This window comes from Geotrypetes seraphini, chromosome 3 (assembly GCF_902459505.1).
Source record: "Geotrypetes seraphini chromosome 3, aGeoSer1.1, whole genome shotgun sequence".
NCBI lineage: Eukaryota > Metazoa > Chordata > Amphibia > Gymnophiona > Dermophiidae > Geotrypetes > Geotrypetes seraphini.
The window spans coordinates 73886445-73910437 of record NC_047086.1 but is presented as its reverse complement, the minus strand read 5'-3'; the positions used below and the strand labels follow the sequence as shown (position 1 = coordinate 73910437).

Sequence of the window (23993 nt, the reverse complement as noted above, 5' to 3'; positions counted from 1 at the left end):
TGCTCCAGCTCCAACAGATTCAGAGTGCTGCAGCACAACTGTTAGAAGGCTGTAAGTGGCATGGAGGGCATTTTCAAAATCCGAGTTTAGATGTTTTGCAGAAGACATACAAAAATCCAGTACCAAGTATGCCTGTTTTCAAAACTGTAAAATATCTATCTTTTTTTTTAAAGGATGTGTCTATGCTCTGTGCATCTATCTTTATGTAGGAGAGGCCACCATTTGTAGCAGACTGGCAACATAGACATCCCACCAGAACAGCGGGACATTTCGGGATGCACTGCAGTAAAATTCATATACAGCGTCCCAGGTACACATCTCACCATAACCCCCTTGTGGTATATGATAAGCCCTACAAAACTCACCCAAAATCTACTGGACCCAACTGTACACCACTCCTACAACCCTTATATCTGAAAGTGTCACCTATAGATAGGTGCATTGGGATTTGAACCGTATATTCCACCAAAGTGTAGTAGTTAGCGTAGAAAATGGGTCTAAGTCACCATCTCTGTAGCTCAATACACTGCCCACTAGGCTACTCCTAAGACTGGTCATAACATCTGAAGCTCTCTATTCACCATACATGAAGAAAGACACAGTATTACTTTAAAGGGTCCAGAGAAGAGCGACTAAAATTATTAAGGGGCTGGAGGAGTTGCCGTACTGTGAGAGATTAGGGAAACTGGGCCTTTTCTCCCTTGAAAAGAGGAGACTGAGAGGGGACATGATCGAAATATTCAAGATAATGAAGGGAATAGACTTAGTAGATATAGACAGGTTGTTCACCCTCTCCAAGGCAGAGAGAACGAGAAGGTACTATCTAAAGTTAAAAGGGGATAGATTCTGTACAAACGTAAGGAAGTTCTTCTTTACCCAGAGAGTGGTAGAAAACTGGAACGCTCTTCCGGAGTCTGTTATAGGGGAAAGACCAAAACGTATGCAGGTGAGGCTAGTCTCAGTTAGGGCACTGGTCTTTCACCTAAGGGCTGCCACGTGAGCGGACTGCTGGGCACGATGCACCACTGGTCTGACCCAGCAGCAGCAATTCTTATGTTCTTATTTGAAAGGAAACTCTGCAATGAGAGGGCATAGGATGAAGTTAAGAGGTGATAGGCTCCGGAGTAATCTGAGGAAATACTTTTTTACAGAAAGGGTGGTAGATTCATAGAACAGTCTCCAAGAAGAGGTGATGGAGACAGAGACTGTACTGAATTCAAAAGGGCCTTGGATAGGCACGTGGGATATTTCAGAGAGAGAAAGAGATAATGGTTACTGCAGACGGGCAGACTAGATGGGCCATTTGGCCTTTATCTGCCATCATATTTCTATGGTTGGATAGTCTCTAGCTTCATGATTTAAGTTTTCAAAATGATTTTTTTTTTTTAAATAGCTACAGTAACTGACAAATATTTTAGAAAACTAATGAAATGCAAGTTTTGGCATTTCAGCACTTTCCCAAAACGTAATTATACTACACAAAAAAGTGTTCTTATTCACAAATATAGTTTTATCTTATTGATTCTTCAATTAACCTTCAGAAATGTTTCATAATTTTCAATGTATCAGTTTGAGGGTTTTTAGAAGAGTTTATGACTTCCTCCATTTGATCAAAATGTGTTCAATTACCCTGGCTTTTACAGAGCTGCAGTAAAGGTTTCTACCGCATGCCTGCGAGGTAAATTCTCTGAATTCTTATGAGTGTTGGAGCGTTTACTTTGCCAGCTTGCGGTAGAAACCTCTACCGCAGCTTTGTAAAATTAACCCTTACTTTTGTATTTGGATTGTGTAGTGTCAGTGGTGGCCTCCCATATTGAAATCCAACCCATAAGATCCCCAAGAAAAAAAAAAAAATAAAAAAAAAAAAAAAAAAAATAAAAAATTTGTATCCTCACTGGAAAATGTCCAGTAAAATCCTCTGTAATGTGATCATCTCTGGAAATGTCCAGTCAAATCTTTTGTAATCCGCCTTGAACTGCAAGGTATAGGCGGAATAGAAATCCGTAATGTAATGTAATGTAATGTAAAATCCTTCAGGTAAACCAAATACAGGCTTATAAATATTTTTAACAGCCACCATTGATTTATCTTATTGCCCTCAAGATTAATCAGGTATTCTGTACTACAAGCTACTTTTCAACCTCTATAAACTTCATTTACTGATCCTGTCAGCTTACAGTACATGGTCTCCTACGTGATGTCTGAACTCCAGGCTCCTGCTGTGGTCACCTCAGCTCTACTTGCTATTTTGAGGGTTTTCCAGAGGTTTGGAACAATGAATTGATTCCTTTAGAGTACTGCCAGATACAGCACTAAACATTTAAAACCAGAAATTAACACTAATTGGCTTTAACTAGATGTAATTCATAACCATGTTGGATGTTTTTAACATTTAGTATTTCCAAAGGTACGCTATCTTACTTACTCAGCACTCATTATATTAGCAACCTACCTTTATAGTCAATAGCAAATCCTGACATGCCAACTGAAGCATCACTTCGAAATGCCAGAAATAGGCTGTTTCCATTGCTTTCTATTCTTTCAGGAGCTTGTGAGCCCTGAAAGCTGCCAATTAGAGGACTGTTCGAATCTTCTCCTTCATAAATATGTAGAAAATCATAACTGGGCTCCATATTGAAACTGAAAGACAAATGTACCACAGTGTTTACTTTTTTAGATATTACTACATACTACTATATATTTTTTTCACAATTTTAAAACTTTTTGGACAAAGCTTTTTTATCCCACTCAGAATAATGAAGCAATTACTCTGTCTTTTGACGGTAATTCCCTAAATAATCTCATACTATCACTTCTGAGGAAGAGCCGTAGACACCAGAAAAAGGAAATAGTCTTATCTAAATAGAATATTTCATTTACATCACAAAAGGGATTTACTCTGGATTATGTTTAAGACAAGCTAATTTCCCTAACAACTTTTAGCTCTGATATATGCAGACTGCTTAGTAATACCAGAATGCTCATTGATACATAAATCTCTTTCTGCAGTTATTATATTGTTCTAAATAATGTCTAACTTAATTGAAAAGGAAGTGAGTATCAGAGCACTGTCCCTATACGCTGTATAATTCTGAGTATTACTATTGTATGAAGGGATACATGGATCTCACATTTGCAATCTCCCACTGTTTACAATATTAGATTCAGACTTGATATCCTGCTGCAGGAGTTAACGCTGAGCGTCCCTTAAAGACCGCTTAACAGAGTTATCTATTTGTGCATAATGACTCTAGGCTTTTTGTTCACTCAAAAAAAGGAGACCATGATAATTATACTATTTTAGCTGCTAAAGAAACCATTAAACATATGGGTAATCCATTAATGGCTATGAAAATCTGCAGAGAACCCATATGATGCTCAAAGACATTTTCAGCATGTAAATCATTTGCATTATGGATGCATATTGATACATAGAGGTGGGCAGCACAACAGTTTTCATTTGGTTAGTTTCCTGTGTTTTGATCACATTTTTTTTATAAGCGTTTTTTTGTTTCTGGAACAAAGCTTCCCACAATATTCAAAGTGATTTAAGAGGGCAAGCAAGGCTTTAGCCCACTTAAAATTGCTCCTGGCTGACCAGCTGCTGAAATTCAGTGGCATTTAGTCATTGCCACTGAATGTTATCTCTGATGGCCCATCAAAAAAGTGGGTGGGTCATGGACCATAAAGGGAGCAGAGTACCCTCCTCCTCCACTTCCAGTTCCAGACTTTGTTCCTTTCAGCTCGTTGCCCCATATGCCTGGAATAAACTAACTAAGTCCATCCGCCATGCCCCTTCTCTTCCCTTGTTCAAAAGCAGGCTGAAAACCTACCTTTTTGAGACAGCTTTCAACTCATAACCCTACTCCCCTCTGCCCTCTGCTCTTCTACCTAGCCTGTTTAACCATCCCCTCTAACTGTAACCCCTAACCTGGAATCCTGTTTGTCGGTCTTGATTGTTTAGATTGCAAGCTCATTCAAGCAGTGACGGTCTCCTTTGTGACTGTTCAGTGCTGTGTATATCTGGTAGTGCTCTAGAAATAATTAATAGTAGTAGACGTGGTAGAGTTGGGGAGGAATTGGCATCTATGAGGGTGCCAGCAATAATTAGTGACAGTACCAACATAGCTAAGCAGGCAAATTTAGAACAGCCTAAAAGCTGTCCTAATTCAGCCTGCTTAGCTATGCAAGTGATGCCATTGAATAGTGGGAGGAGATTTAAGTCGGGATGGCACATTGTTATAAAAAGGGGAGACTTCCTTGAGAAAGCTGCGAGATGAAACATATCGGAGAACTGTGACCCCACCCGATGCTGAGTTAAAAGAGCTACATAAGTTAAGTTATTCATGAACTTTTCATAGGGTTGCTGTTTTTTTTCAAGTGAAATTAAATAACAAAAAATATGAAAATATAAAAAGGTTGAAGTTAGCAGCCAAATGACAATTTGAGTGCACATTATCTTATGGAGCACGAATAAGAGCCCATGAGAGGCACTTCTGAAGATCTTGCTTTGAAAAATTAAAAGTGATGTTCAAGTACTGTGATTTCTTGATAGTCATTGAATATTGGCCAGCACCTGCATAACCTTTTTTGTTGTTGTTGTTTATCCCCTGTGATCCCAGTGCTGCCCTGATGCAGCCCTCCTCCATCCCTTTCTCTTCCCCCAGTCCATGACAGTCACAACACCCTCACCAGGAAATCTTTCTGAAGAGTTCACACTCTTTTCCAACACTTTATCATTTATAGTATCAGAAAAGAGCATACACAATCCCCGGATTCTATATATGGCACCCAAATTTGGGCATTGAAATTTGGCACGCAAACTTAATTGACAAATAAGCAGCAAATTGGCAATAATTGAGTGCTAACAATGAATTACTGGAACTAATTGACAATTTCGATTTACAAACGTGTCTTGCTAAATGGTATTCTATAAAGATTCAAGAGTATATCTTTTAGCAACAACTGAAAAGGGGGTATGGCCATGGGAGAACATGTGCATATCATGGATATTTTCTAAAGCTGAGCGCACTTCCATAGGATTCATGGGATCCATGCCTAATTTACGCATAAGGGTTTACACCATGGGCTCCTTTTACTAAGGTGCGCTAGCGTTTAGCGCACGCAGGTAATTACCACGTGCTACACTTCTAGAACTAACGCCAGCTCAATGCGTTAAAGCCCTAGCGCAGCTTAGTAAAAAGAGCCCCATGTTTCATTTGGTGTGAATCTTCATGCCTAAAATTAAACATGGATCCTGGCACCGAGTACCATTCTATAAACAGTACCCAACTTTGAGACCTGTCTATAGAATAGCAATTAGGCCCAAATTCTATAAAGGCACCTGGAGTTAGGTGTCTAGACTGGCATGCTTAGCCGATCTAGGTGGCTAACTTAATTATTCAGTTTGACTTAATTGGTGCCATTAATTGAAAAGCACAATTAAAACACAATTTAAAAAATTACCCTCCCCCCTTTTACGAAGCCAGATTAGACTTTTTTATTGCTGGCCACAGCAATATTATGTTTTGTTTTTTGTTTTATTTTATTTGTATCACTCAAAGTTATATAGCATATTTTGTATTAAATTGTGCTAAATTAAATAAATATTGAAAAGTGTTCAGTGTCAAAGTGCTTCCTACAGTTGCGAACCATTAGGAAAACATTTAGGGACCATCATCACACTTTTTTTTTAGGTCCCTAATGATAGTATGTTATAGTCAAAGCTGGCAACAATACTTACCTGCGTACGTTCTGGATCAGCAGGAACTTGTTTTCCCCTATAACAGCCTCCGGAAGAATGTTCCAGTTTTCTATCACTCTCTGAGCGAAGAAGAACTTCCTTACGTTTGTACGGAACTATCCCCTTTTAACTTTAGAGAGTGACCTCTTGTTCTCTCTACCTTGGAGAGGGTGAACAACCTATCTTTATCTACTAAGTCTATTCCCTTTATTAACTTGAATCTTTTGATCATGTCCCCTCTCAGTCTCCTCTTTTCAAGGGAGAAGAAGCCTAGTTTCTCTAATCTCTCACTGTACGGCAAATCCTCTAGCCCCTTAACCATTTTAGTCGCTCTTCTCTGGACCCTTTTGAGTAATACTGTGTCCTTCTTCATGTAAGGCAACCAGTGCTGGAAGCAGTATTCCAGGTGGGAGCATACCAGTAAAAAAATCAATCCACTTGTTCTATACCACTCAGGATTTTGTAGACTTCAATCATATCTCCCCTCAGCTGTCTCTTTTCCAAGCAGAACAGCTCTAATCTTTTTAGTCTTTCCTCATATGAGAAGAGTTTCATACCCTTTATCATCTTGCTCGCTATTCTTTGAACCTTGGGGACTTGGGGGTAATGGTGGACATGACAATGAAGCTGACGGCACAGTGAGCAGCAGCCACTAAAAGAGTGAATAGAATGCTAGGTATAATCAAGAAGGGTATTACTACCAGAACAAAAGAAGTTATCCTGCCGTTGTATCGGGCGATGGTGCGTCCGCATCTGGAGTACTGCGTCCAATATTGGTCGCCGTACCTTAAGAAGGATATGGCGTTACTCGAGAGGGTTCAGAGGAGAGCGACACGTCTGATAAAAGGGATGGAAAACTTTTCATACGCTGAGAGATTGGAGAAACTGGGTCTCCTTTCCCTGGAAAAGAGGAAAAGAGGAGACTTAGAGGGGATATGATAGAGACTTACAAGATCATGAAGGGCATAGAGAGAGTAGAGAGGGACAGATTCTTCAAACTTTCGATAAATAAAAGAACAAGAGGACATTCGGAAAAGTTGAAAGGGGACAGATTCAAAACGAACACTAGGAAGTTCTTCTTTACCCAACGTGTGATGGACACCTGGAATGCGCTTCCAGAGGATGTAATAGGGCAGAGTACTGGGGTTCAAGAAAGGATTGGACAATTTCCTGCTGGAAAAGGGGATAGAGGGGTATAGATACTGCACAGGTCCTAGACCTGTTGGGCCGCTGCGTGAGCGGACTGCTGGGCACAATGGACCTCAGGTCTGACCCAGTGGAGGCATTGCTTATGTTCTTATGTTCTAGTGCCGCTATATATTTTTTTTGAGATAAAGAGACCAGAACTGAATGCAATACTCAAGGTGAGGTCACACCATTGAGTGATACAGAGACATTATAACATTCTTAGTCTTGTTTCCAATCCCTTTTATAATCATTCCTAGCATCTTGGCTACACCCCCGAACACCAAGCCCTCCCCAAGACCCCCAAATCTCCAAACTCCCACCCGCACCCCTAAGCCCCCTGACACCACCATCCCTATACCTTTCAGAAAAATGTCTGGCCATTGTTTTTTTCTTTCTTTCTTTTCATATCAGATATACCAAACACAACTAGTTGTTTCTTTAGGCTACATCGTTAAATGTTACATATAATTCTAATGTTATAAGGCCTACATATTTAACACTAAAAAAGTGATGCACAGCCAATAATTCATTTTTTGCTAGTATTATTCAGTAGCTTTGATAAAATATATATTAGATACATGCTGCAGGATTTAGAAAGGAAATGTAACTAGTATCATTAGGAAATGATGAATGATGCAATTTTTTTGATGTGACATTTAAAAACTTATTAAACTGAAGTGATTCTTTACAAAAATAAGGTACCTTTTGAATATCAAGGCAATGACAAAGTCTGGGTTGACTTTTATTCTCCAGTCACATTCCTTCCCAGGAGGATATGGTTGTGGATAGTTAGGTGATAAAATAACACCCGCTGGGCCTGTCAGGTTCCCTCCACATGCCGCTGTAACAACAGAAAGACAAAAAAAAAACAAACAAAAAAAAAACCCTCTTCAGATGTTGAAATAAACACAATTGAAATTATGTTCCCTTAAGAATCACTCTGCAACTTTATTCTCCAAACTTGAATTAACTACTTCTTGAACTAAATTTATTTATTTATTGGGTATTCATACACTGCCTATCAAGGTTATCTTGGGGTATACAAACAGGTACTTCAAGCATTTTCCTTATCTGTCCTGGTGGGCTCAAAATCAATCGAATGCACCAGGGGCAATGGAGGATTGAGTGACTTGTCCAGGGTCACAAGTAGCAGCATGGGGTTTGAACCCGCAACCTCAGGGTACTGAGGTTGTAGTTCTAACCACTAGGCCATTCCTTCTTCCTATTATATCCAAAGAAGCAATAATCATACCCCTCATTCTATAGCAGATGACTATATTTAAATGACACTTGTGTCCCTAAATGTATAGAATACTGCCGTTCACACAGGTAAGTGTACACCTATGCCTGAAAATAACAGTAGAGTCCCTGCTAAAATGGCTTACCTTCAAATTCTATATATGGCACCATAATTTGTATGTGTGTATAACTTAATTGATTAACTGACCTAATCGGCACTGATAATTGTCAATTAACACCTCATAATTGACACTAATTGGCACTAATTAAAACTTATATATATAACTTGGACAGTGTAAATCTATAAAAGTATGTACTAGTTGTAGAGTGCTTGGGTTCAAAAAATGGGGCCTGGTCAGGGAAATGGCGTGGGTGGATTAAGAGCATTCTGAAAAGTTTTGTGCATTGCTATAAAATACCTCCGATCTGTGCAAAAATTAGGCTCACGTATTTAGGCCCGATTTTAGCCTAAACAGGTGTTCCTAAAAGTTATGCAATGCACAGATGCTTAGAGCAATTCTAAAAAATGTATACACACCTTGTAGAATTGCACTAAGCGCTGTTCTAGTCGGTGCTGATTTTTTGAGTGCTATATATAAAATTAAACCCTTAGGGAAAAAATTCTAAAACCTAGGGGCCAGTAGGTGCCCTATCAGTGCCTTAAAGATCGTGGCAGGAGGGATGCCCAATCCCTCCTGCTATTACCCCACCCCCCACTCCCACCCCTTGAAGATTGCGGCAAGAGGGATGCCCACTCCCTCCTGCCGGTACCTCCATCCCCCCGAACAAAACTGGCAGGAGGGTGCCTAATCCCTCCTGCCGGAAACCCCCCCACCGTATATATATCCGATGCCAGGGTGGCCCCCACATGCCTCCCCCCACGCACACACCCCCATGCACAGATCCCCCCTCCTAACCCCTCCCTGGACCCCCCGCCAATCTTTTAAAGTTGACCGGCTGGCTGGGTCTTCCCATCATCCGTTGGCATGCTTGCCTCCATCAAAATGAGGCGGGCTTGCCCTTTCCCGGTGCACTGTGAAATGCACCGGGGAGAGATCCTAAGGCCTGAATGGCCTAGGAGCCTAAGATCCTGCCTAGGCACATGGGCCAACTGGAATCTTAGGTTGGCCTAGGGCCCTGCCTATACAGAATTTGCCCCTTAGTGTATAATTGTTAGGGGGTGTTGACAAGGGGAGGGGAATAGCTCTGTCATAGATGAGGTTGACTAACTACAGAATACTTCAAGTTATACATTGAAATGAACATAAGAGTTGTCATACTGGGAGAGATTGAAGGTCCAGCAAGCCCAGTATCCTGTTTCCAACAATGACCAACCCAGGTCACAAGTACCTGGCAAGATCCCATAGAATAAAACAGATTTTAGGTTGCTTATCCTAGGATTAAGTAGTGGGTTTTCCCAAGCCCATCTTGCAAAGAGGATTATGAACTGGAGTCTTAGATCCATATTGTATATATGTCCTACTGGTGCCTAACTTAGGCCCCCTTTTATCAAGCCAAGTAAGGTGTTTTTTTTTACTGCAGGCCGCTCTGATGCTCATAGAATTCCTTGATAAAAGGGGGCCTTAATTGGTAAAAGACATTTTAAAAGGTTTTAAAACTTTGCTGTTGTTGTTTTTATGTAGGCTCCAACTAGCTCCTAGAAAAATGGAACCTTCATCACATCTATGAAGGTGCCTTAGAACACCTAAGGTCAAAGTAAGCATGGTTAATACTGGAAATGACCTTAGGCATTCTAAGGTGCCTCCGTAGATGTGATTCTCATCAAAGGTAGGCACCGGAAATGTAGGCCTTTAAAACCCTGGCCTACAGCTCCGGTGTCTACCTTTGATGAAAGTCACGATTCTATAAATGGCACCACTGTGTGATTGACATGCGATTGGTGGCTGTTTTTATAGGCAGCCGCCAATAACTGTGCCATGTACAGAATCCAGCCCTTATAGTCCAAACTCTTTTAAACAATGACACTGCCGCCTCTGTGTTTAAAAAAATAGATTTAATTAGTGCTTGCATTCCTTATTTCATATATATGATTTCAATCTGAAGGAAAGCTACATCCCTATCTTATAACCAGAAGATCTGGACAATATCAGAAATGTAGAAGCAAATCCAAAATAAAGTATAACAACAATATAGTAGACCTTATTGTCCAATAGCCTTACTAAAGATTAACATCTTTCCTTACTAATAAGAATTTTTGAAATAGAAATGTGCCTTCCTGAAGGCATAATAATTAGTTGTTAAGCAAATCAAAATAGGAAATGAGAGAACCTCGCTATGATATAGATGCAGAAAAGAATGAATTGCATTTAGACTAAGGGCTCCTTTTACGAAAGCGCGTTAGCAGTTTAATGCGCGTAATAGCGCGTGCTAAACCGCTGGACACGTTAGCCGCTACCGCCTCTTCTTGAGCAGGTGGTATTTTTCCGACTAGCGCGGGGGTTAGCACATGATTAAAAGTCACGTGCGATAAAGCCGCTAATGCGGCTTCGTATAAGGAGCCCTTAAGAACCCTATGAAATTGTAATAGCAATTTTTTAAAATTTAATAGCATTTTTGTTTTCTAAGTAGAGAATAAGAAGTCAATAAACAAGTTATAGATGGTGCCTTTTTATTGAACTATCTTGACTTGATTAGTTTTTGAAATCTATGCCTCTCTCTATCAGGTCAGTTTCCTGTAAGCTTGGATGATCAATTTCTCTTTATGTCCTTATTACAAGTAAGGGACAAGATGTACATCAGAGCTCAAAGATTCATACAAACTAGGCGTGATGGCTTCTGTATTTGCCTAGTATAAAACGGCATCAATACAGTGATATAACATTTGCTTTCCAAGTTTATAAAGCAAAATTATGAGGAAGACATTAGGGATGGGCAGTTGATTCAAATGGATCTTATTCGTTGATAAGAGCGTGCAAGTCAAATGCAAAGTGCTGATAAGGAAGGCAAAGAGAGACTTTGAAAAGAACACTGTCTTGGATGCAAAAATGAATTGGGGTTTTTTTTAGGTATGAGGGTGGTTTGAAAAGTTTGGTAAAAAAAAGCAAGTCAAACAACGTAGTCTCCATTGAGGGCTATACACTAGTCAGACGGGTTTTCAGTTTCTTCGTATCAAGAAAAATAGAAACTACGTTGTTTAACTTTTTTTTTTTTACCAAACATTTCAAATGACCCTCATATATTAGAAACAAGAAGCTGGTAAAAGAATCAGTTGGATTGCTAGATGGTCTAGCGCCAAACATCTAAATTGTGCACTGGACATTTTCTACTATGTTTATTACAGAAAAACATCCAAATCATAAGGCTGTCCTTGTCCTGCCCAATCCATGACTCTAGCATGCCCCCTTGAGATTTAGACAAACTGCGGATAACCATAATATAAATATATCTTCAAAATGGGTTTTCAAAACAGAAAATTGGAAGAGTTTGGCAAGAATTGTTCATCTGCCTCTTTATTCCACATTTTGGACATCTTTCTATTTTTAAAATCAAGTTTCAAGTTTATTTAAAACTTCTTATACCGTACATTAAGTAGATTGTGAGCCCACCAGGACAGATAGGGAAAAATGCTTGAGTACCTGAATAAATTAATGTAAACCGTTCTGAACTCCCTTGGGAGACCGGTATAGAAAATTGAATGAATAAATAAATAAATAATCAGACTTCTAGGTGGTGTACAATAAAAGTGCCTTAAAATCAAGCTAAAAATTAGTAATACTAAACAATACCAGGATATATTAGTTCAACAAAGACATGACATACCAACTTAATTCAAACAAATGGGAAAATGGGCAAGAACTACAATCATGCCAATAATTGATTGTTAGTTCTTAATTATTTGCACTAATTGATCCATCACTCAATTAAATAGTACACACAAATTGGACCATATTTAAGCACATTTTTGTAAAAGGGTTCCAAATATAAGTGATTTTTTTTTTTTTTTTTTAAATCTTTGAACTGAGATATAAGAACATAAGAATAACCTTACTGGGTCAGACCAATGGTCCATCAAGCCCAGTAGTCCATTCTCACGGTGGCCAATCCAGGTCACTAGTACCTGACCAAAACTCAAGGTGTAGCAATATTCCATGCTATCGATACAGGGTAAGCAGTGGCTTCCCCCTTGTCTTTCTCAATAACAGAGTATGGACTGAAAGAAGATATTACTGAAAATAATGAAAATATTAGAACTATAAAGTAATTTATTAAAGAGATGAGTGATGACACCACCACCTTGAGTGAATGTCTTCACAATGGCAGTTAATAAATCCCAATAAATAAAAAATATATAAAATACTGTATAACTATGGCCCCCTTTTAGCAAGCTGCGTTAGGGTATTTTTTTAAATTGCCAACCACTGCAATAAAAGCTTTGAACTTTTACTGCAGCAGTCAGTGATAAAAAAAGTAACATGGCTTGATAAAAGGGGGCCTTTATTACTTGTGTGATTGCCCATAAGAAAATATTTTTTCTTCGTGATGGTTCTATTTATGAAAGAAATCTGATATGAGCTTATACACTAGACAAGTTTGTGTTAATATCTTTTATAATAAGCATGCAGGATTTCTTTTCTACTGTATCAAAAATGAATACGGTACATAAAACATATCATTGAAAACTAATTGAGTATCTTTATCAACTGTTTGTTCTATCCTAGATGATATGATGAAAGTGAAGAAAGCGGAGATTCTGTCAGGAATAAGTTTCTCTAAAAAAATAAATTACTGACACCACAAAACATTTTTCATGAAGAGCTGATTTTATTTCAAAGAATCTTTTTTTTTTTGCATAATAAACTGTGCAATACAGTAAATAATGAATCCTCTGACATCCTCCTGAAATGATTGTAATCCACAAGTTGGCATATTTTTGTTATATCTACAGCAATGAATAATGAACCTACAATTCTAGAACTGAAGCTTTCAATACTCTTAGCAGGCTTGTGTAAAAGTGGTCCCTCTAATAGAGATGGTAACTTTAATTCCCTATCTACTTTTCAACTATCAGGTATCTCTGGGCATTTAAAATAGATTTGTAAATGCTTTAGCCTTTCCTCTCGGAACCAATAAAGAACATATTTATATCATATGTGAATCTGCATAAATGAGTAAAAACTATGGGGCCCTTTTACTAAGCTGTGGTAAGCAGTAATGCATGCTTAATATAGCATAAAATGGCATATCACAGGGTGTGCTGAGGCATCTCATAATTATGTGTGCATTCTACTTACATGCTAAAAAAAAGTAATTTTTAGTGCTGGAGTGGATCTGTAGATGGATAGTGGGCAAGTTACTTAATTCTCCATTGTCCCAGGTATGTTAGATAGATTGTGAGCTCACTGGGACAGATAGGGAAAATGCTTGAATACCTGATTATAAACCACTTAGACAACCTTGATAGGAGGTATATAAATACCTAAATAAAATAAATAGTGCAGATATATTGAAATGTGCTAACTGAGTAGTGTGTGCTTAGTGTATGAGTCTTTACCATAAGAACATAAGAATTGCTGTTGCTGGGTCACACCAGTGGTCCATCGTGCCCAGCAGTCCGCTCCCACGGTGGCCCTTAGGTCAAAGACCAGTGTCCTAACCGAGTCTAGCCTCACCTGCATATGTTCTGGTTCAGCAGGAACTTGTCTAACTTTGTCATAGAAAGATGACGGCAGAAAAGGGCTATAGCCCATCAAGTCTGCCCACTCTACTGACCCATCCTCTTGAATCCCTGGAGGGTGTATTCCCCTATAACTGCCTCCGGAAGAGCATTTCATTTTTTTACCACTCTCTGGGTAAAGAAGAACTTCCTTACATTTGTACGGAATCGATCCCCTTTTAACTTTAGAGAATGCCCTCTCATTCTCCCTACCTTGAAGAAGGTGAACAACCTGTCTTTACCTACTAAGTCTATTCCCTTCATTATCTTGAATGTTTTGATCATGTCCCCTCTCAGTCTCCTCTTTTCAAGGGAGAAGAGGCCCAGTTTCTCTAATCTCTCACTGTACGGCAAATCCTCCAGCCCCTTAACCATTTTAGTCGCTCTTCTCTGGACCCTTTTGAGTAGTACCATGTTTTTCTTCATGTACGGCGAACAATGCTGGATGAGTATTCCAGGTGGGGGCGTACCATGCCTGGTACAGCAGCATGATAACCTTCTCCGATCTGTTCGTGATCCCCTTCTTAATTATTCCTAGTATTCTGTTCGCCCTTTTTGCCGCCAAATCTCTTTCCTGGGGGGTCTCTCCGAGTATTGCACCGGACATCCTATATTAGTGTATAAGATTTTTGTTACCGACATGCTTCACCTTACACTTATCCATTGTTAAACCTCATTTGCCATGTCGCGGCCCATTTCTCGAGCATGTTTATGTCACATTTCAGGTCTTTGCAATCCTTCTATGTCTTCACTACCCTGAATAACTTCGTATTGTCTGCAATTTAATCACCTCGCTCGTCGTACCAATTTCCAGGTCGTTTATAAATATGTTGAAGAGCACGGGTCCAAGCACCGAACCCTGCGGCACTTCACTCGTGACGCTTTTCCAGTCCAAGTATTGTCCATTTACCCCCACTCTCTGTTTCCTATCCGCCAACCAGTTTTTAATCCACGTGAGTATTTCACCTTCGATACCATGGTTCGCAATTTTTCGAAGCAGTCATTTATGCGGGACCTTATCAAACGCCTTCTGAAAATCCAGATGTACAATGTCAACCGGGTCACCCTTGTCTATCTGCCTGTTTACTCCCTCGAAGTAGTGCAGCAAGTTCATCAAACAAGATCTTCCTTTGCTGAAGCCGTATTGACTGGTCCTCAGATTGTGTCCGTCAAGGTGATAAATGAAGCAGTCCTTTATCAGCGCCTCTGCCATCTTTCCTGGTACCGAGATCTGTAGTACCAGTGTGTAGTTTTCCGGATCACCCCTTGAACCTCGCCACTTTCCAGAAATCAGTGAAAAACCCTCATATATATGACTGAAACTGGAATTTTTGAGATACCACCACTTTTTGAGAGTTTTGCTGAGTGCTCCATTTGGTCCCTTGACGCAATATTGAAACGGGCCCCGTCTGAACCTTTGATCAAGCTAAGTGTTTGCCTGTGACTGTTCAAAGTATAAGAACTTTTTCTATGCTAGTTTGCAGCAAATAATTTTGTTTTCCACTGGAATTTACAATATGCAATGATTGGGTGGTGAGGCAATTTTCTCTTGGGGCTGCGGCTCCATGTTGTTGCCTTTGTGTCTCTGAGCATATTTTTGAATTCTAAGTGTGTGTTCTAGAAGTATTAATTTCACTATTACACTTATTGTTATATTCTTACTGAGCAGTACCCTACTGTTTTGAGAAGATTGTTTTGTTAGCTTTTGGTGCAGAAAACCAGGGTTCTCACTCTTTCCAGTACAGATTTTCTAAGGGACATTGACATGAATTAGTAAGTACATAATTTGATTTATGTGCAGGTTGTTGCCAGTGGGGACCAGGATTTTTTTTATTGGTACTTCTGAACCTATCAATATTCTTTTTCAATTTCACTCTTTTTTTTTTTTTTTTTTTGCTCCTTTGGCAGTTGGGAATACAATACAATACATATTAAACTTCCAAAAGGCTTTCTTTTCAGAATTTAAAGGTACGGAACATTGCAGTTAGGGCCTCCTTTATGAATCTGTGCTAGTGAGTGCCAAATGGCAAAAGCCCTGAAGCCCTTTAAATCCCTATGGGCTTTGAGGCAGTTACTGCAGCAGCCTGAGCTAATTGGCTTCGCAAAAGAGGCCCCTGGACCCAACTTTTCTAAATGGTGCCCTAAGTTAGGTGGCTGTAGGCACCCTACCGCCACCTAACAATCATTTTAGTTTGTTTTAATCAGTGTGGTAATAGACTGCATTGTTTAAAACCAATTAAAATGTTATTTTAAAAAATGTAGGCACCTACAAAAAAGGACACCATAATCATATCTACAGAGGCGTCTAAGAACATAAGAACAAAAGTACATAAGAATAGTCTTACTGGGTCAGACCAATGGTCCATCAAGCACAGTAGCCTGTTCTCACAGTGTCCAATCCAGGTCACTAGTACCTGGCCAAAACCCAAGGAGTAGCAACATTCCATGCTACCGATACAGGGCAAGCAGTGGCTTCCCCCATGTCTTTCTCAATAACAGACTATGGACTTTATCTCCAGGAACATAAGAATTGCCGCTGCTGGGGTAGACCAGTGGTCCATCATGCCCAGCAGTCCACTCATGCAGCGGCCCTCTGGTCAAAGACCAATGCTCCAACTGAGACTAGCCTTACCAGTGCATGCTCTTACTCACCAGGAACTTGTCTAACTTAGTGTTGAATCCCTGGAGGATATTTTCCCCTATGACAGACTCCGGAAGAGCATTCCAGTTTTCTACCACTCTCTGGGTGAAGAAGAACTTCCTTACGTTCATATGGAATCTTTCCCCTTTCAACTTTAGAGAGTGCCCTCTCATTCTGTCTACCTTGGAGAGGGTGAACAACCTGCCCTTACCTACTAAGTCTATCCCCTTCAGTACCTTGAATGTTTCGATCATGTCCCCTCTCAATCCCCTCTGTTCAAGGAAGAAGAGGCCCAGTTTCTCTAATCTTTCGCTGTATGGCAGCTCCTCCAATCCCTTAACCATCTTAGTCGCTCTTCTCTGGACCCTTTCGAGCAGTACCGTGTCCTTCTTCATGTACGGCGACTAGTGCTGGACGAAGTACTCCAGGTGAGGGCGCACCATGGCCCGGTACAGCAGCATGATTACCTACTCTGATCTGTTCGTGAACCCCTTCTTTGTCATTCTTAGCATTCTGTTCGCCCTTTTTGCCGCCACTGCACATTGCGTGGACGGCTTCATCGACATGTTGATCATAATTTCCAAGTCCCTTTCCTGGGAGGTCTCTCCAAGTACTGCACCGGACATCCTATAATCGTGCATGAGATTTTTGATACCGACATGCATCACTTTGCATTTATCCACGTTGAACCTCATCTGCCATATTGATGCCCATTCCTCGAGTCTGATTATGTCGCGTTTCAAATCTTCGCAATCCTCCTGCGTCTACACTACTCGGAACTGCTTCGTATCATCTTCAAATTTAATCACCTCACTCGTCGTACCTATGTCCAGATCATTTATGAAGATGAACTTGTCCAAACCTTTCTTAAAACCAGCTACACTAGCCACTCTTACCACAACCTCTGGCAATGCATTCCAGAGCTTAACTATTCTGAGTGGAAAAAAAAATTTCTACTATTGGTTTTCAAAGAATTTACCTGTAACTTCATCAAGAGTCCCCTAGTCTTTGTCAAAGTAGGCACAGTTTACATTGGAAATTACCTTAGGCACCACTAGGCATCTCTGTAGACACAATTCTAAAAAAGAGGTGCCAGGAATGTAGACCTTCAAAAACCTGGCCTACATTAAAGGAACCTATGTTTAATGGTAGCCGCAGTTCTACAAACTGCATCATAGCATGATTGACCAGCAATCTGTTGCATTTTTGTAGGCAGCCACCAATGTAGGCGCCGTTTGTAGAATCTGGCCCTTAATGTTTATTGTAGTGTGGGTATAAATTGATCTTTTTTCTTGTGCAATATGTGTGGATCTATTTTCTAGTGTGATATTCGAGGATCTTTCCTATCTTAATGGAATTCCCTTCAATTATCAGTTTTTACTTCTTAGACTGTGGGATCCTTTTACTAAGGTGTGCTAGCCGTTTTAGCGTGCACTAAAAATTAGCTTGCGCTAAATGCTAACGTGTGCCAGCGCATCCATTATATCCTATGGATGCTTTAGCATTTAGTGTGCGCTAAATCAGTTTCTGCACCTTAGTATAAGGACTACTGTATTTGGAAACAACTTTGATCTTTTAATTTTAGCTAAGTGAAGGGTAGTAGCTCGTGGCCAGTAGGGGGTGGTGTTTATGGGACAGTAATGGAATGGATATCAGAACATAATAGTGCAGTATTAAGTGCCTGCTTTTCGTATGATTCTGGGTAATTCTAGTTAGATACAAGCATATGTGTTAGTTAAGGCCATGCCCAATAGAAGCGTACGACAAACTGGTGAATAAAAATCTGAATATAAATGAAGCTAAAGCCAGAAAAAACACACTACAGATTAATATAAGGGAAAGTATAATAATATTATTTTTATGTACTTTGCTATTAGGCTAGATCATGAAGGAAGCCAGGGTATACAGGGACTCCATTTTGGTTCTCTGTTTTGCTATATCTTTTGTGCTTTGGAATCCATTTTGAGTCAGTGACCTTCTGTCTCTCTGCTTTTTTTTTGTTCAGAGTTTTTCCCGCTACTAGCATCGTGGTGTTAATTGATACCAGATGTGCCTTAGGCTGGGAAGAAGTATCCTAAACTGAGATATAACATTTATGAAATATGAGTTATGAATGGCCGAGATATGAATGAGAATTATGAATGCTTGGGCCCAAGCAAGCAAATATGAATGTGTAGATGTGAAAGAATTGGTAGAAGAACATAATATATATATTTGCAACCTAAAGAAATCCTAAAGCAACATCTGGGAAAAAATTAGTCAGACACTGTGTGTGAAGCTGTCAGCTTAGGGGTGAACAGCCCCTCCTTCTCGTCTTCCTTTCTCCTGTATTGTAATGACAAGCAGGCTGACTAATTTTCAACACCCTGTTAATAATTGTAGATTCTCTTGAATATGTGATAACATGTTAATGTATATTCAGAAATCAAAAGTAATTTTCTGAAACTTTGTCTAACTTTTAATCGTAGAGGAATTTCTTTGTCTAATTTTAAACACCTCCTTTGTGAATTTTTATTGGTTGAGAAACTGATGATGCCACACTGAGCCAAAAGTATATAATAGAGTGACTTAAGATAGTAAGCTGAGCTCGTTATCAGAAGGCCAGCATTTGGCAACTATAACGATCTCCCGCTAATGTAACGGCTAATTAATGCAATTATGCTTTATCTTTTAGTGTCATGATTAGAGATAAAAAACAATAAAATTACTGGTAACTTTACATTAGTGAAATTTTGCATGTTTTATTATTTTTCACACCTTTGAGCTTATGCGTCAAATTCCTATGCTCACTAAGTGGTATATAAAGTATTTTAATAAACATAAACATAATCCACAAACTACTACTTTAAGTATTAGGTGGAATAGAAAATAATTGGCTAGATATTATTAGGGTATAAAATAATTGGTCATGTTAGTTCAAATAACTAAGGAATTCTTAAATAATTTTTCAACTTATTTCAAAAACTCATGTAACCATACTGGGACCCTTTTACCAAACTGTGGTAAAAAGTGGCCTTATCACATCCTCACATGGTTCATTCCCATGTGCTAAGGCTATATTTACAGCAGGGATAAAATGGCCAATTTTTCTATTTTAGGATATTAATGGTCATGCACTAATTTTCAACCACATACCCCATTCTACCAAAAATTACACTGGCTAATTTTTTTGGGGAAAAGTCCTCTTCAAATTTGGATGTCTCCTCAACAAAGCGTTACATGGTCTACTGACCAATTACCTCACCAATTTGTTCTTGTTCTTCTGACCTTGCTGCTCCATTCGTCAGCAAACATTCTTTACCTCCCCCCCAGTCAAAGGTTGCACTCAGAAAACAGACTCCTATAATACCAACCCGTGTCCAGAGATCCTGAACTGAGTGAAATGGTTAGAGGATCAACCTATTACATGCTTCTAAAAACCTATTACATGCTTTTCTCTAAGGCACAGGTGTCAAAGTCGGTCCTCGAGGGCCGCAATCCAGTCGGGTTTTCAGGATTTCCCCAATGAATATGCATTGAAAGCAGTGCGTGCCCATAGATCTCATGCATATTCATTGGGGAAATCCTGAAAACCCGACTGGATTGCGGCCCTCGAGGAGGGACTTTGACATCCCTGCTCTAAGGGTTCCTTTTATCAAGGCGCGCTACGGGGGTTAGCGCGTCGACATTTCATCAAGCGCTAACCCCAGCGGCAGCCTATAATCCTAACGCCTCGTCAATGGAGGCGTTAGGTACTAGCGCGGCAGGCGGTTTAACGCACGGTATTCCACGTTAAACCGCTACCGTGCCTTTGTAAAAGGACCCCTAAATTTTGCAATCTTTCCTAAGAAATTTACAGATGTAATTCTACTGTTAACTGCTTATGTCTGTTATGTTAAGAATGTAAGAACTGCCATATTGGGACAGACCAAAGGTCCATCAAGCCCAGGATCCTGTTTCCAACAGTGGCCAACTCAGTTCCCAAGTACCTAGCTAGATCCCAAGTAGTAAAACAAATTTTATGCTGCTTATCCTAGGAATAAGCAGTGGATTTTTCTAAGCCATCTCAATAATAATAATAATAATAATAATAACTTTATTCTTCTATACCGCCATAATCGTGCGACTTCTAGGTGGTTCACATTGAAGAGAGCTGGACAATCAGTGAGTTACAATATGCAGATAGTCAGTGAAATTACTGTATGCAGAATCTTAAAATGCTGCGAATTACAGTATGCAGAATCTTAAAATGCAACGAATTACAATATAACATACAGTTTGTTAATAATTTCAGATGGAACATGTTAGAAATAGTAGGAAATTACAATGGCCTATGGACTTCTCTTTTAGGAAATTATCCAAGTCTTTTTTAAACCCCGCTAAGCTAACTGATTTCACCACATTTTCCAGGAACAAATTCCAGAGTTTAATTATATTTCCATCTCTTTTGTGAACCACATAGAACCGAAAGGCTTTTGCAATATATAAATAAAATGTATGCTATGTTATATGCAGTGCCAGATAACACAGGCATCCTGTGCTGCTACCACATGTAATGTAGTACCTACAGGTATAAGATAGGTTTGATAAATTCAGGGCCCATGTCCTTTGCATTTATCACAAAAGCATTGCATTTACTACTCAGTAGTTTTTTTGCAAATAATGTGTAGCATTACATTATTACTTTTTACTAAAAGGCCCCCTTGCCCCCTCTTTTAAAAAGGTGTGCTATGCTTTTTAGCGCGCGCTAAATATTATCGTGCATTAAATATGCGCTAAACTCTAAAACAAGCATGTTATCCTATGGACGTGTTAGTGGTTAGCGCATGCGTTAATTCAGCGCATGCTAAATCCGCGCTAAAACGCTTAGCACACCTTTTGTAAAAGAGGGCCTTAGTTTCTAGCTCTTTTGTTATCTTCTCAGGCAATTTCATAATTTTGAAATTCGTGCTTCCATGATTTCCAGCATGCTGAGCAGCTAATCTACTTCTATTTTGTGCTGTACAGGATCGTCACATATTTCTCTCCAAAACTTTACCATTTCAGCTTTGGTATTTGATGTTTTAACGGCATTAATGTTTCCTATTAGTTCCCTGTGGAATTCTTTTGGGTTCTCTTTTAATGATTATTTTGATGCCTTTCATTTCTATTTTTCTTCATATTTCCACAACTTTTGTGCTTCTGCTATCACTTTCAATTTATTATTGGAATTTAGGAATTCAAGGCCTTCTTCTCTTAGGGCTCTTTTTACTAAGCTGCGGTAGCGTTTTTAGTATGCACTTAGCGTGCGCTACAATGTTGAACGCGCCTCCATAGAGCTGGTATTAGTTTTTCTGCATAGCACAGGGGTTAGCGTGTGCTAAAAATGCTACCGCAGCTTAGTAAAAGGAGCCCTTAGTGTAGTATGAGTCAGCTTGAGGTTTGGATTTTTCACTTCTGTGACATCTTTGATTCTTGAAGGCACTCATCTATCAATGAGACCTCTGTGTGAAGTATTTTAAGTTTTAATGGAAAAAAATTAACATCAAAAGTGTTAACAACAAAGATTGATAACAACCATATAAAATACTTTCGCAGGTACATTAGATTATAAATTGTAAAAAAAGACAAGTCAATGTGACAATAATTATAACGAAAATAAAAAAAAAAAATGTAATATATATTGCATCATCATTTTAAACATACAGTAAGAGGGGCATAATCAAAATAAATGTCTAAGTCCGTTTTAGGCCTAGGGCACTAGTCACCCAAAGTTGGCAGCATACAAAGTTCATTCTCAAAAAATACTATTTTTTTTAATCTTCTGCTTCTATGTCCAGTTGTTTGATAGTTCAGACCCCTAGTATATCTATCTTTATACTACATTTTCATCCAAAAAATTGTCCATGTTCCAAATGCCTAGAACAAGAACTTTTGGATATGGGAGGGGCCAGTAAAGTGATGGACTGGACACCCAAACATGGCAACAGAGTAGTGGGGTGTCTTACAGGGCACTGCTGTGAACTTTACAAAATGGGAGCCACATAAACATAAGAACATAAGAATAGCTTTACTGGGTTAGACCAAAGGTTCATCAAGCCCAGTAGCGCATTCTCACGGTGGCCAATCCAGGTCACTAGTACTTGGCCATAACCCAAGGTGTAGCAATATTCCATGCTACCGATACAGGGCAAGCAGTGGCTTCCCCCGTGTCTTTCTCAATAGCAGATTATGGACTTTTCCTCCAGGAACTTGTCCAAACCTTTCTTAAAACCAGCTACTGGTTAAAACTATCTGCTCTTACCATATCTTCTGACAATGCATTCCAGAGCTTAACTATTCTCTGAGTGAAAAAAATTTTCCTCCAATTGATTTTAAAAGTATTTCCCTGTAACTTCATTGAGTGTCCCCTAGTCTTTGTAATTTCTGATGGAGTGAAAAAATTGATCCACTTGTACCCATTATACTCCACTCAGGATTTTGTAGACTTCAATCACATCTCCCCTCAGCCGTCTCTTTTCCAAGCTGAAGAGCCCTAACTGTTTTACTTTTTCCTCATACGAGAGGAGTTCCATCCCCTTTACCATCTTGGTCACTCTTCTTTGAACCTTTTCTAGCACCACTATATATTTCTTAAGATAAGGAGACTAGAATTGAATGCAATATTCCAGATGAGGTTGCACCATGGAGCAATACAGGGGCATTATAACCATCCCTTTTTTAATAATTCCTAGCATCCTATTTGCTTTTTTGGCTGCCGCTGCACATTGGGTGGTATGGAGGGCTCAGTGATTACTGGGGGGAGTGTGTAGGGGTCTGTACTTTGTGTCTGCAGTGGTTATCTGGTCACTATGGATACCTTCTGGGCACGTAGACCTGTTTTTAGATCGCCTAAGTCACAACGTATAAGTTCTGTCCAGGCAGCCTCGTAAACTTTGGATTATCCATGCAGTACGACTAAGTCTAGGTTGACCCACATCCCGCCCTAACCACTCCTTTAAAAATGTCCCTATCAGCTCTGGGCGCAGAGTGAGATTAAGAGGCCTGAAAAGTCTCTGGATACGTCTCAAAAACAGTTTTGATTATCGGCACTTGGACAACCTGTCTTTTAGGTTGTCCAAATGCCGATTTGGGCAGGTTTTTAGACATATTTCTAGTTTGATTATGAGCCCCTAAGTATTTATCAGAAAATAACATTAAACAGCAGCAAAAGAAGAGGGATTTTTGACCACAGTATTGTAATGGTGACCAAATTTACTGATTGTTTTCAACAATTATTCTTTCACTAGTCTTACAGCCCGTTACATTAACGGGTGCTAGAATATATATGTGTGTGTCTGTTTTTTTTTTCTCTCTCTCCTTAGTCGCTTTCTGTATTTCTGTCAGGTTTTTTATTTTTTTTTCCTTGGCTGTCCACTACCACCCCTTGCCTGCTTCCCCTGTCCATTCTCCCTTCCTTTTACCTCCCCATTTTCCTCCACCACCCCATCACTGCTCACCTTATCCAGCAGAAGCCCTTCTCCGTTTGTTTTACCTCCCCCTGTCCATCA

At 39.5% G+C, this 23993-nt stretch overlaps 1 protein-coding gene across 1 annotated transcript in view; it reads right to left on the bottom strand.

The window, feature by feature from the left end:
• Positions 1-23993, bottom strand: part of CSMD1 (CUB and Sushi multiple domains 1) — a 2397241-nt gene that overhangs the window by 488642 nt on the left and 1884606 nt on the right. The window contains exons 28-29 of the mRNA XM_033936341.1: positions 7634-7772; positions 2453-2640 (exon numbers count right to left, since the gene is read on the bottom strand). Of these exons, the coding sequence (XP_033792232.1) occupies positions 2453-2640; positions 7634-7772 (327 nt within the window). The remainder of the gene's footprint in view (positions 1-2452; positions 2641-7633; positions 7773-23993) is intronic.